Raw genomic sequence first — 14,462 nt, forward strand, 5'->3', positions numbered from 1 at the left:
GCCAAACGCAGACTGATCTCAGGAGATGCACACCCGTGCTTCAAAACAACTTAGAGAAATCCTCGGTGTCCTGAAGGGCAGTCTTCTTCTCAGAAAACTTGCAGGCAGTTTCCCTTCAAATGAAGGAAACGCATAATATATTATTCACAACCAGTCCCTTAAATGAAGAAAACACACAATGTGTCTGCAGAGACACATTAAAACCAAGCCCTTAAAGCAGTTACTGCTGTTATATCTTGGTTCTTGGCTGAGTGAACTCTGGCTGGTTTTTATCCAAAGAGGAAGGAAACTTCTCCAGGGAACAAAACAGAATATTTAATGATTATTATGAAAAAGTAATACTTCTGTTTGGGCTCATAACCTGAAAATGTTTGGTGAAAATACGTATAATTTCTAATTGCTTATTTAAGTCATTTATATTCTGTTCATTGAAAACACTGCCAAAAATTCAAATGTCATAGAGAACCCATAAGAATAATTTGCCTCGGAGCCAGGCATGGTGGCACATGCCTATAATCCCAGCACTTGGGAGGCTGAAGCAGGAGGATCATTGCAAGTACAAGACCAGCCTGGGTTACTAAGTGAGCTCAAGGCCAGACTGAACTGTGTAGTGAGAACCTGTCTCAAAAAAAAGGCAAAAATAATAATAGTAATTTGCCTCTAAACTTACTATACTCTCGACTTCTTGGTACCATGTTTTTGTAAAAGAAACAGCAGAACACTCATTTAGCAAAAAGGTAAATGTGTGTTAGGAAGAATCAGGCTTGGCTCCTTTTCCCCTCAGGTTGCTCATGAATCAGAGTAATTACGGAGAAGAGGAAACCCCAGCCCAAAAACCATACATGATGCTACCAGATCCACCATTTGAATGGATCAGGTGATCAGTTTTTATATAACCACCTTATGGACAATGTTTTTCTTCACATTATCATCATCATCATCATCATCATCATTATTTAAGGAACGCGGAATGAAGTGATACAAAGTTTCAGAGCAAACCTACCTGGGTTCAAATATCATCACCATTACTTACTAGCTCTGTGACTAACTCACTTCACCTCTCTGCATCTCAGGCCCCTCAGTCATGGAATGGGCAGTACTGTAACCTCCCTCTATGATGAGAGATGAGTCTCCTTACTCAGACTTCTCTGAGGCTCTGAGTTTAGTGCAGCTCATGACAGTTCAATAGTTGTCCCTTTTATGATTATTCTCAAAGCACATAAGGAAAATCAAAGACCCATTGCCTGTGTTTTCTTATAACACCTTGCAATGACAGCCTTAGTCTCTATCCCGTTCAGGATACATAACAGATATTTGCTGTGGTTTGGATTTTTAATGACCCCAAAGGCCCCTGTGTTAAAGGGGTCCTAGTCCTCAGCTTGGAGCCACTGGGAGGCGGTGTCACTTATCAAGAGGTGGGGGCTGATGGGAAGTCTTCCAGTCAGTGAGGATGGGCCATAAACAGTGGACTCCAGCCTCCTCCACTTTCTCTTTGTCACTTCCCGACCACTCCCCACCATGATGTGCTGCCTCACCAGAGGCCCAAAAGTAAGAGGATCAACCAATTGACCTCCTTGGACTGAAACCTCCAAAAAATTGAACGAAAACAAACAATTATCTCAGTTATTTGTTATATAGTAATACCTCGGTTCACAAACACTTCTGTTCGCAAATAATTCTGTTCTCAAAAGCCTTGGGCAGAATTTTGCTTCCAGTCACAAACTCTACATAATGTGACAAACACAAGTACACTCATGTTCCCCCACATGGCAAAACAAATTAAGTTTGTGAACTGAGGTACCACCGTAGTAATGAAGGCTCACAATATTCAATAAATTGTGGATTCCAAGTAGTTATTTGGAAAAATAAAGTAGGTGAAAATAATTTTATTTTGAGGAATAAAAGTATTAATAAAAATTAAAACTGGGGGGCTGGGGATTTAGCTCAGCAGCAAAAGCACCTGCCTGGCAAGCTCAAGGTCATGAGTTCGGTTCCTGGTACCAGAGAAAAACCAAAAATAAAAATAAAAATAAAAAAAATAAAAAATAAAAATAAAATAAAATAAAAATTGAAACTGGGACAAAAGCACTAAAACAAGTATTTTAAAGAATCATGTTGGGAAATTTCTGATAAGTGCTCTGATAGCAACAATGAAATTCTAATATTTGGTTCGGCTTTGTTAAAAAGCTTCCTGAAATGCAAGCACTGTTTCCATTGAATTGGAAAGATATTATGTAGGCTTGCTGAATTGGCCAATGGCAATTTCTAGAGGAAAAAGAAAACATAAAGGAAAATATGAAAACATTTAAGAAAGAAGTATAGAAAATATATTTTTCTCTTTGACTTTAGCTCCTAATTTTGAATTTTAAAACTACCTTAGATGCCAGAACAAAAATTATTCAGAATATTTTATGTGCTCTTGAATAATAGCAAACTAACTTAGTATATATTACAAACTTTCTTTTCTCTTGGACATTAACAATGTAATGTGCACCTTCAAATGTTTTACTCAGTAAAGTGGAGAAAAGAGCAGGCTATTTAACATGTCCTGAGGAGACACTGAGAAACTGTCCTCCGGCCTAAAAAGAAAAAATTGGACGCATTGCTCAATACAGGAAGTCACCTTTTATTCTTAGGTCTCTTGCCTGTGTGTGTGTATGTGAAGGGGTACCCATTCCAACAGAATCTAAAGCTAAAATAGACCTTGTTTCTTTACAGCACTAATCTTCTGGCTGACAATCTGTTTTGTCCTATAAAGACTTTTCTTTAAATGAATAATTCAGACTCAAACTGTATAATGGTAACTATATTTTAAACCAAAAAAAAAAATTCCTCACATAATAAATACATTTTATGCACATTAACTTCAAATTTACTTCAGAAAGCTATTTACAATATAAATAATTATAAATGGGAACACTTTGCAAGATATCATTGACATAGCTAATATTTTCTACTTTACATTCCAAAGTAAAAGTTCCAATTACAGCTTTATTCTACAATATCACTAAAAACTATACATTGCAAGATGGTATTTGGAATATTGACAATCAGTATCTTCTCTCACAAATATAATCCTTTTTATAGCATTTCAGTCAAAAAGCAAACATAAAATATTTTCTCTTTTTTGAAGTGCCTACTCATATGTTTAATTTTTGAAATAGTTCCCTTTGGAAAAAATGAAAAAAAGTTACAGTACTTCTAAAAAATTTTTCCAGGCCAATTTCATTTCTTCTGAAATGATTTGAGGATTGTTAGGTGTGAATTTAACTGTGATTAAATGTGTCCCACGTCAGCAAATTAAGACAAACGGCTCCCATCTAGGGTTACAAAAGCAAATTCCCATGCAGCAAAGTTGCAATAAATAAAACTACAAATGTTTGGTTTTAAAGTATCAAGTAGGGTTTCTTCTGTGGATGGTTTACATATAAAATTGGATATGGTACATCTTTTAAAATCCCTAAGGTGATACAAAAACCATACCTGGGGGGGCGGTGTATGTGTATCCTTTCTGCGTACAATCTTAGAGAAGGAACTCTGAACAAACACCTATTTGGAAATGAGTACAATCTCACCTTTAAGCACTACCCGTACAATCTTTGTGCACAAGAAATGGGCACCACACAAAAATTTTCCTCAAGAACATTTTCTATGTATATCTTTTGCATGTGTCCATGGATGTTCTGTAATTCATTTAAAATTTAGAATGATGCTTTAGCCACAGTTTGTTTCACAGTAAGAATTAGCCAATAGATTCTTTTTTGTTTAGACTTATATCCCTATTCACAAAAGTGACATTTACATGAAAGTTGAATCATTTATTTGGAGGAATGCAGCATTTGCATTCTTTTTAAGTCACTGTGATCTGAGGATGTTCATCTACATCTATGATTTCAGTGAACCAGGGAGCCAAATCTTGGCATCCAAACTTTTAAAATCAGGACTGTATTAACGTGTAAGCTATTCCTCCAGACAAGGCGAGTCACTCTCAGATGGATACTCAGTTTTCTAAATACCAGCATTCACTCTGTCACTCCCAAGTACGACTAGTACTAACAGATTGCACTGAATTTCTTAATAACACCCTACTCTTGAAAGAGACAGAGAGAGCTGTAAAATATCTAATCTGCATTCAGAATGTCTCTTGAGCTGTATTATCTTCGATCAAACTAATTTGGTCTAGGTCTTGGGGGAGGGGCTCTTTCATTTCATTTTAAAATATCCACACATATTTTCCAAGTGATTTTTGTATTAGAATTGATCTTCATCTTTCACTCTAAAAAAGAAAGAAAAATGGGACATATTACCTTTTTCTACCAGGTCCCACTAAAACTTATTTTAAGTAGGATTCTCTGCCTAGAGGTAGCATGTAGCAGCAGGGTGTAGAAAGAATTAAGAACGGAACCCAGTGGAAATATCATAGCCCTGTAAAAAATACAATCAGTAACTAATAAGTGGGTTTTCCATATAAACACTGAAGGTGAGTCATTTATTACATCTCATTTTGAATGTCCCATCAGCACTGTCATAACATCTTGTATCAGGCAATTACAGTTTAGAAAAACTAGCACATTAGATTCAGCATAATATGCCAAAAGACTTTTGGGGCTGAAGCACACTTAAATATCTGGTCTGCAGTGACTACGATCTTAATATCATGTATCCAAAACTAATTCATCCAATCAATATATTCTCAATAATGGTTTTAACACAATTTTCCCCAAGGAATATTGGGAAATATTCATTTGGTTTTTTGGTCATCCAAATTTTCAAATTGGGTAAAACAGGCAAAATGGGCAACATATCTTTTTACTATTACTAAAGAACATCAGCTTGGTGACATCTAATAAATTGCTACATACTGTACCAGGATAATTGGATATAGCAAATTTTTATGAATGCCCAAAGTGATATAAAAAGCATATCTTTTTCATTCAATGCCATGGTTTTTAGCATTTTAGCATAATTATGGAAATCAAAGATAAAAATAAAGCCAGTATAGACAGACATGGTGACACATCCACTCTAGAGGATCACCACAAGGTCGAGGCCAACCTGGACTACATAGGGAGTTCTAGGCCAGCCTCAACTACAGAGTGAGACCCTGTTTCATCCCCTCCAAAAAGCCAAGTTAAGTTTAATTTTTAACTGATTTAATTACTCGGAACATATGTATTTTACATCCTATGTTTTTAAGATACAGATGACATCATGTTTATGAGGAAACATGCTCCTGAACAGAAAAAATAAATTATAAATATATTTTATACATCTACATGAATAGTGGGAAGTTGCCTTGTCATAAAATGTCAATTTATTTTGGACCATTTTGCAATAATCATGCCATATTGCAAAAAATGTAAGGTATGTAACACTGAGTCTCTAATGCATAGTGTGTGATCTAATAAAATTATCGACACTCAGGACATTAAATAAATGGTTATGCATTTTAAACTGGGTCAATCTATCAACATTTTTAAGCAAGATGTAATTTAGGCCAGGTGCGGTGGCACATGCCTATAATCCCAGCTCCTTGGGAGGCTGAGACAAAAGGATGAAAAGTTCAGGCCCAACCTAGAGAACTGAGTAAGAACTTGTTTCAAAAAATAAAAAGGGCTAGGTGGGTAGCTCATCGTCAAGACCTAGGGTTCAATCCCCAGGACCAAAAAGAAAGAAATTTAGTTAATTCTGTCTTCCATTAAAAATATTGAGCATACCACTTTAAGAAACCTTCTTCCTCCTGATTAACGCCTATCTTTGGGAGTTCATAATTTATTCCTTCCACTAATTAACTATTTGCCATATAAAAAAATGTCACTGAAGTCCCCTTAGTAACAGGTTTTTTTAAATTATCAGTTCATTTCCTTGGTTTTCAAGCTTCCATTGCTCTAATAATATCTATTGCTGCCACATTTGGGTGAATACATCCATCAGTACAACCCACTGATAGAGATTTCCTTTCCAAATCTGTCATATTTGTCAGATATTTTTGTCTTTGAAATGTTTCTCCATCTACACAATTTTGCAAAATCTGTAGCATTCCTAATACCTTATTTGATGCAAACTGACAAAAATCTATTTTAAATTTTCTGGGGGGTTCTCACAAATAATTTTCTCAAAGTGACTCAATAATTTTTCTTATATAGTTTAAAATTTAGTTTTTGTTGTACTTGGAACATTTTTGAAAGTATACACAATAACTACTACCTTTCTCACCTACTTGCACCTTTTTGTATTTACACTGGCAAATGTTCTCCCACACCCAAGAAAGCTATTTAATTTTATACAGCCTCTTCACTCATGTACAAACAACCTGGTGTTCACCTCTCAAAATATCATCATGCAGACTGTCACCAACCTATGAACTGTCAAATACCCATATTAAATGTTGAAATTATACTACTAATCCCTAAGGGTCCAATGTCATGTTCTGTTTTCAAAATTGTAGATCAAATTCTTTCAGTGCATACCCTTCTTGGAATGTGGAAAGATTTACAGGAACGGGACCCTTATGAAATACTATCAGTGAAATTTCTCTCATCATTCATGTCATTTTGCTTGGATTACTGGAGAACCTCGTATTAAAGAAATGTTAGTATTTTTCTCCCCCTTAAAAATCTTCTATCACCTAAATTTTGGCTGGATCTAAGAGAAAGTTTACTGTGACCACACCTGCTTAATGAACCCAGACACCTGCTTAGTACTACACAGCTGTAACACCAAGTTTGTTGTTTCATTGTTTACAAACAATAAAGAAAACAAACATCTGGCTGTTCCTTCGGTCAGAAGCTCCTACTCCTCTCCCCTTTTCAAACACTTGTCTATTTGCCTAAGCTTTCATCTTAGATTCTCTCCAGAGGCTTTCCACATGCTGACACACTGACACATCTGTGCTTTGAAATATTTTTAAACACTTATACGGCATACAGCATGTCCTACAGCACGTCACTGGCTTTCCTTAGTTGCTTTCGCACTTCTCAACCTTTTTTCTTGGGGAATTGGTTTGAATGTTTTTATCTCATTGGTTTTGTTAGCAATCCCAAAATATATTGTTTACCTATTCTGAGCATTAAGTTGTTTGTGTGAAGATGTAATTTCATTCCACTCTGCCTCTGGTCTTTCCATCCTTACTAAACTACCTTCCAATTGAGCACACCATGTTTTTGATGTGTCTCCCAACATCTCAATGCTGTTATTTAGAAAAACCCGTACTGCTATGTCAGTGTGAACCTAGTCCTTGTCTAACTCAAAAGTAAGGTGAAAAATCACCACTTCCTGATTGCTTATAATGGATACCAGGTGAAAATTCATTCTTGCACCACAGCCAGAACCAGTTCTCTAATTTATGCCTGAACCAAGTGGGCTGATTTGTTTGAAATCACAAAGAAGCCAGCTTATAAGACACATCCCTCTCTTCCTTAGTTACGTTGGGAACAGAAATTCATTTAAGAACCTTAATGTGGTAGAGTTAAGGAAAGGTACCCATTTGGGGTATACTTATGGCATATGTTCTCTAATTCTGCATGTAACGTGTACACAGATGTTTGTGAACAACAGTCTGTGTCTATGGATTTCACTGGATCACCACAGTACAGTGTCATTCATCAGCCCTTTCACGTGGAGTACATGTTTGCTTGATTTACATGAGCACTTTACCATTCAAAATATACCTATTCTGGTTCTCATGTAGTTAGAGGGGCAATTTATGTGTTCACGTTAGCTCCCTGTATATAACCCTGAAAGTTAGTGTTATTTTCTTCTTTGATTTCACAGGAACACGTGTCAAATACCCATTCATTGTTATCCTAACAATCTGTGGCATACTAAATGCTGGTAATGGGGCATTAAACTATAAATATGTTTCCAAGATCCTTGAAGAACAAAGTTTTTTCCAAAGGAAAAAAAAAAAAAAAAAAACATCAGCTTCCATTGGTTATTATAACAGATGTTCCCTTGTGTCCTTGTGCTGGGTCTGGCTGCATCCTCAGATGGGAAGTTACATCAAAGTGTGAGCCGTTACAGCCCAAGGAATAGTTTCTAATGGTTTCACTGTCATATAAGTGCTCCAGGGCATAACCAGTTAATGTGTAAGCATGCTTATCAAAATATTGCCGGTGAGAGCCAAAGCAATTTGGAGAAACAGCAGCATGGTCTCCCGCCGTCTGATGAGGAGACATATCCGAATGCAGATAGTCTTTAGCTAGGATTAAACTGGATTTTGAAATGCGGTCAGAATTGGGACTACTTATCCGAGACAGTGCAGTGGGACTATTGTCATAGTCATTTTCATGGGGGCTCAGCATCTTTCCCTCCCTCTGCTGGATGTGATCACACGGTGAAGTATTGGCCAAAGCAGAGGTGTGGCAGACTTCACCTGTTGGTGTGGGCTGGGGGTAGTTTGCAAAACAGAGGGAGTGTTTTTTCCCTGCTCCGTTCATGGACGCCAGTTGGTCTGAGGGGGCTTTTCTTAGTTGCAATCTGTTCTCTTCTTCTTTAATCATTTGCTGGGTAGCTCTTATCAGAGTTTCAATTTTGCTAGGTTCATGTGGGCTGCTCTGATACTGTTCAGTGCGATAGCGGTCACCTGATTCACTGGCTGAGCCAGGGTCTGGAGAGCTGACCACACTATCTTCATCCCAATGACCTCGCCCTAGAAATCGGAAAAAGCGAAAAGTAAGTGACCTCAAAATTCACCAAAGGGAAAAGAGTACTTTTTTCCTATGAAAAGAAACCTATTTTTTTCATTTTTAATATATGTACCAATATTTGAAACAGATATGGGCCTATATGATGGTGTCAATATATTATACTGGAATTTACATTTAAATCACTAATGGGAAGGTGAGTTTTACAACAAATATCAGAAGACAAACCTTGCTCATGGGTTCTGTATGCCAATTAGTGAAATAGTAAATTGTGATTATACCTGCTTCCTCAATTATGCATCTTATTAGACCTTTCCAGCTGCAAATCATAAAAAGAAGATACACAGAACATGATTTATGCTACTTTTAGAGCAGTGTAATGTTAGACTTATGCTTAGAAATTTTCAATTAAGTTTCAGGAAAATAATTACACAGGCTGAATTGCTCTCTGTATTCTAAATCATTGAAAATGTTAATATTGCTCAATATATCTTAAATAGGGTCAGAACAAAGGTATAATGTTTGTCTTTTTAGACAAGTGAAGGTTAAAAAATATTTTCATATCTGTGTGTGCACAGAGGTGTCTATATGCGTATGCATGAATGGACAGAAATGTGGATATAGCTTGTCCTAATTACAAATATAACTAAAACTTTATCAAATATGATGATGTCTCAGCTTCAGAAGTAATCCTCTAAAAACTCAAGTATCTTAGATTGCTTCCAAAATAAGATAAATAATAAATAAATATTCATAATTTTAATGACAATCTGTTCTGGACCAAGGAAAGAGAACTAATACAGAAGAATAGTGTGTCCAGAATGTATTTCATAAGCCAAATTATTCTCTACACAGTCTGAAATCAGTGTAGAAAGAAAGAAAAACAGGTAGGGACATATGAAACCTGTAAACTGCTTAATGCGACAGAGAAGCCTTGGATCACACTACTCATTGCGTTCCTTTTCTCTTTTCTTCTCATTTTATTTCTAAAACTTTCTACCAGATCAGACAGGTTAAGCAAGCATTTTCACTTCACTCCTTTCTGGCAAGTACTTGCCCTTTGCCCTGGGTTTCCAGGACAGACCACTAAAATGTTCCTTGGTTCAAAACAAGCTGTTTACTCAAAAAGCAGAAAAGTAAAAAGCAAGAATGGGAACAAATTAAAATTACTCATAAAAGGCCCAGGTGGCATCTGACAGGTGATTTTAGGGATGGAGACATTACTGTCTAAAGCACATTTCACATCCTAAAGGCAAGAAGAGTAATACTAGGGCCTTCAGATCAATCCTGTCACTGACATTTGATGAAATAGCAAGGTTTTCAAAGGCCTGCCTGCATGCAAGCCTGGAGAGGACAGAGGGCTCTCCTTACCTAGTTCACTTTGACATGAACAAAGAAAAGAATTTACAGTAATGAAAGTTCCATGTATTGATAAAGGGAGATGATAATACCAAAATGAAAATGTCGGTGATTTCTACAAAGCACTCCATCCTTACCTACAGGGGCACTGCGGCTGTCTAGTTATAGGGGGACGGGGCACGTCATTCTCAGAGAGGCCAGAATCTACCACATGAGTGACAGACCGCAAAACAGACTGGTCACCCCAAATGCCTATTGTGACCTTATTGGGAAACACCCCCGTAGCCTACAAACTGGTCACGCCCACCTTCGAGGCAGGGTAATCTAGAAGGAAGTGATACACAAGAGCTCAAACACATACATACTTGAAATTCAACAGAAAATAATTGACCTTCACTTAATTTGTATTCTTTGTCATTTTTTCTCGTCTGGCATACATACATCTATTCGGCGATCACTGTCAGAATTAATAGACTCACACGAAGTAGACTTGACCTTTGTTTTTCGAACTAGCAAATTCTGCTGTTTTTTATTTCTTTCTTTTTGTTGGGGGCAGGGGTGGGGTTGCTCTTCAAGCCGCAAAGCATCCCTCGGGTGTGCCCCCGGTGCCCGCGCACGCAGCCTTACCGTGGATCCGGGGCGCAGAGGCGAGGTGCGCGCCGCCCTCGAAGGCGTCCCTGCTCTCCGGGGAGGCCTTGGTCAGCGGCAGCGCGGCGCGGGAGCCCCACCAGGGCTCCCTCCCGGCCTGCGGCGCTCCCAGGAAGTACCTGCCCGCCTCGCAGCGGCCGCCCTCGCAGGCCTGGCCGTGGAAGTGCCGCTCCTCCACCAGCCGGGCGGGGTCGAGCGCGAAGCCGTAGCAGAGCGCGCCGCGGTCCGAGAGCTGCCGGTAGGCGCAGGACGCGTCGTGCTGCGAGCCGGGGCGCTCGGCCGCGTCCAGGAGCTGCGGGGAGGCCGCGTCGGTCAGGGGACTCCCGCCCCACTGGCTGTCGTGATCCGACTCCGATCTTTCCGTGTGAAATCCCGAATACTGAAACCCAGAGCGGGGAAGGCCGTTTCAAAAATCAACGAATGCGTTCAATGAATAAAGGCAGCCTTTACGCGCACGCACCCCTTAAAGTCATGCGGGCCCAACCAGGTCCCGCTCCCGCGCTGCTGGGCACCTGTAACTTGGAAGCCCTTAATCAGATGATGCCTCCGTAGCACATCCTTGGGCTGTCAAGGGAAGGAATAACACGGCAGACACTAACTGAAGTCCTTGGCACCGGATAAAGTGGTGCGTGTGACTTACGCCAAGCAATTCTTCCAAACCCTTGAATGGTGGTATTGGTGCCCCCAACTTCTGGACAGGAAAGCTAAGGGCCAAAGAAGGAAAATAATTTGCCCAAGACCACAAGGTCAGCAGGTATGGGAGGGGAAAGAGAAGTGAAAAGAATTAAAAATGAGTTGCACACAGGTCCAACCTCCCAAAATGAACGTGATCATTATGCACTGAAAAAAATGTACTAATAAAAATTTTAAAAATTAAAAAAATTCGAACCCAACTTCGACACTGCCTGAATGGTACTCCCAATAAAAGAATTGCAAGAAAGCTCCGTATTTTATGTGTGTTCCTTCCTCACTTTTCCTCTTAATTACAAAAACGAAGGAAAAACTGAGATTTAAGGCATCTATGTGCTGAACTATAATCTTAGATTGTTAACTCTGAATGACATGCCAGGCACATGGTAACAGAGTTAATTTTTACCTAATTCAACCACAGTATAACTTTCCAAAGTCCTGTCCATATAAGCTGGATCTGTACACTAGAATATGACTTTCTAAACTAAAGCTTCAGTTACTCATAGGATTATGGCAGGGGGCGGGGAGACAAGCCACAGGAAACGTTGTCACTGATGGAATCACACTGCTCACCAGCTCCCAAAATATTTGGTCAGGTGATGAAAAAGAATGTGTAAAATGCTCGGAAGGCTCCCTCAGGAACTGTGCTCAGTTTGAAGGTCACCATAAACCACCAAAATGTACAGTGTCATAATTTCTACCAATGTTTGATTTCCTAAGACCAAACACAATTCTCAGTACTACACAGAGATTACCTGCTATGACACTAAAATATGCCATTTATGGAAAATTTACTGCATACCTAGTATCTTAATTATTCCATATACATTATATCACTTATCAGAACCTCTCTGATATTCTGTTAAATAACTCTAGTAGATGCAGAAACTACATCGCTAACGTTGGATGCCACAGCCATCTCATAGTCTGTCTAGTCTTAAAGCTGGCACTCCAAATAATAGTTATAAATTTGAGGTTAAAGTACTGTTAAAGAAAAAGAGTGGAGAGAAAAGGAGTCAATGTTAAAGAGATCGCGGTTGAGAGGCAGGTACTTCTTTACAGTCCCTAGAGCCTAAGTATAAGTCCATTGTACATTCTCTTTCTTAGCCCTTGTGATACTGCAGTGTAGGGCAGGAGGGAGGACCCACCCTGGGCTGTTTTGCCCTGACACATGCTGGTTGAGCAAGTTTCATATACGCCAAGACCTTCACAAAGCAAGCCTACGGCTCTTAGGGACAGGAAGATGAGGTACGGAGGTCGCTCCTGGTTATGTACCACCTCCCCGCAAGATATGCCAGCATTACATACTACAAACTTGTACTAATAAGCATTGTTTTTGAAAAGGTTGCTCTTAGGGAACTCCAAAGAATAAATATAGCATGCTGAGGTCGTGTAAGTTCCAGATTCAAGATCTTCCCTTCTAATTATCACTTTAATTATTTTCTAAATGCACATATGGATTATCAGCATATTCCATCAAGGTAACAAGTGGAAAGTCCCACTTTTTCTCCCTGCAGGGCTATAGGCTGGAATATCAAAGACTCCTGAATTGTAGCTCCCTGCTTCACACGCACCAGCCGCCTATTCTCCCAGTGAACACCGAAGCTCTCCTTTCAGAAGACATCGCCTTCACTTTCCCCAGAGCAGAGACAGCGGTCCCTGGCCTGACGGAGTATGGACCCAAGTCCACGTGTTCTAAGCACCATTCATCTGCTTGCCTCTGGGAAACTCAGGCCATCCGTGCTGCTCCAAGCTAGAGGTTGTCCAGATTCTGCTTGTTTTTATAAAAGTATAAACCAGGCCTATTTCTGAAGTACTCCAGTCAAGACTTTTGAGCCCTGTTGAGAGGAGAAAAAAGCTTTCCCTGAGTGTATGTGGGAAAGTGCTATTGGCGAAGCAAAGAACATTCCGTCCTTCACACACAAAGAAAATTCAACACGAGGCTACCCTGGCATACGTGAGGTACACATCTCAAGAGCACCCAAAGAAGAATTTGTAGGATAAGCCTCTTGTCAATAGTCCGGAAACTAAGCAGTAAGTGCACTGCCCTGAGATTTTCAAGCAGGCGGAAGTTGGGTGGTTCGGTTAACTAGAACCTCACATTGCTTTGAAACTACTGAGGAAGAGCTTAGCAGTAAATTTTGATGTTTTAAAAAAAGCCTATGAACTCTCACCAGGGCACACCATCAACACTATCCATTTTCACTCCGTTAAAATGAACTGTACCTGGTGTAAACTCTGCTGAGGACACTACAACCCCACTATTTGATCTGAAATATTTCAGGTGTTCATTAAATATTTGACAAAAGAGAGAGGGCAGAATACGAGGAAGACAGACAGCCAATATAAGCAGTGACTGCAGCATAATGAGTGAATACTGCATAAGAAGCTCCTGGTCTTCCTTACACCTTACTTCTGCCATTTACTATATTCAAGCGAGTGATTTAATTTCTTTTAACAGTCAAAAGGTCATGATGATATTAACCAACAAAGGCTGAACCAGAGATGAGGCCTTTTAATGAAAAAGCACTAAGGATCGAGGGCCAGAACTTATTTCCAAGTCCATCCCTACTGTAACTTTCAGGTTAACACTGGGTGAATTATTTTACCTTCCTTAGCCTCATCTGTCAAATGATATACTGGATTAGATTAGACCTCCTATAGCTTTTCTTTCAACTGCAATATTCTTTATGATGGAATAATTATTTGGAGTACTTTCTACTGTTGAAACATGATTTCTACACCTGTCCCTATGATTCACTTATTTAAAGATGATAATTATTGAGAAGTATTACCCAAGTCCAAGAATTTTTATTGTCACAGTTATAAGGAAGTCACACTGTAAGGTACAATACCATAATATCATTGGCACATTACCATAATCCCAATTTCCTCTCAGATATCCCATTGATTAGGAATTACCTGATGCTTTTTGTTCAATGAAAGATTATTACATTTCGGAGAATGAGGGATACTTTATATTTGTGCATAAGAAAAATGACTCTGGACACTTCTAAAAGGCATCTCCTGAGCCCCCCGCGCCTTGCGCCCAGGCAGCCAGTTCTCCGGGAGCGGCAGGGCTCCTGGGTCCGAGAGTGGGCCGGACTCATACCACCGCGA

At 39.2% G+C, this 14,462-nt stretch overlaps 1 protein-coding gene across 1 annotated transcript in view; it reads right to left on the reverse strand.

Moving 5' to 3' along the window:
• Positions 1-3,165: 3,165 nt before the first annotated feature.
• The window catches only part of Sim1 (single-minded family bHLH transcription factor 1), an 83,537-nt gene continuing 72,240 nt past the window's right edge, over positions 3,166-14,462 (reverse strand). The window contains exons 11-12 of the mRNA XM_005377811.1: positions 10,632-11,031; positions 3,166-8,650 (exon numbers count right to left, since the gene is read on the reverse strand). Of these exons, the coding sequence (XP_005377868.1) occupies positions 7,920-8,650; positions 10,632-11,031 (1,131 nt within the window). The 3' untranslated portion in view covers positions 3,166-7,919. The remainder of the gene's footprint in view (positions 8,651-10,631; positions 11,032-14,462) is intronic.

Source organism: Chinchilla lanigera, unplaced genomic scaffold (assembly GCF_000276665.1).
Source record: "Chinchilla lanigera isolate Chin_1 unplaced genomic scaffold, ChiLan1.0 scaffold00010, whole genome shotgun sequence".
Lineage (NCBI taxonomy): Eukaryota > Metazoa > Chordata > Mammalia > Rodentia > Chinchillidae > Chinchilla > Chinchilla lanigera.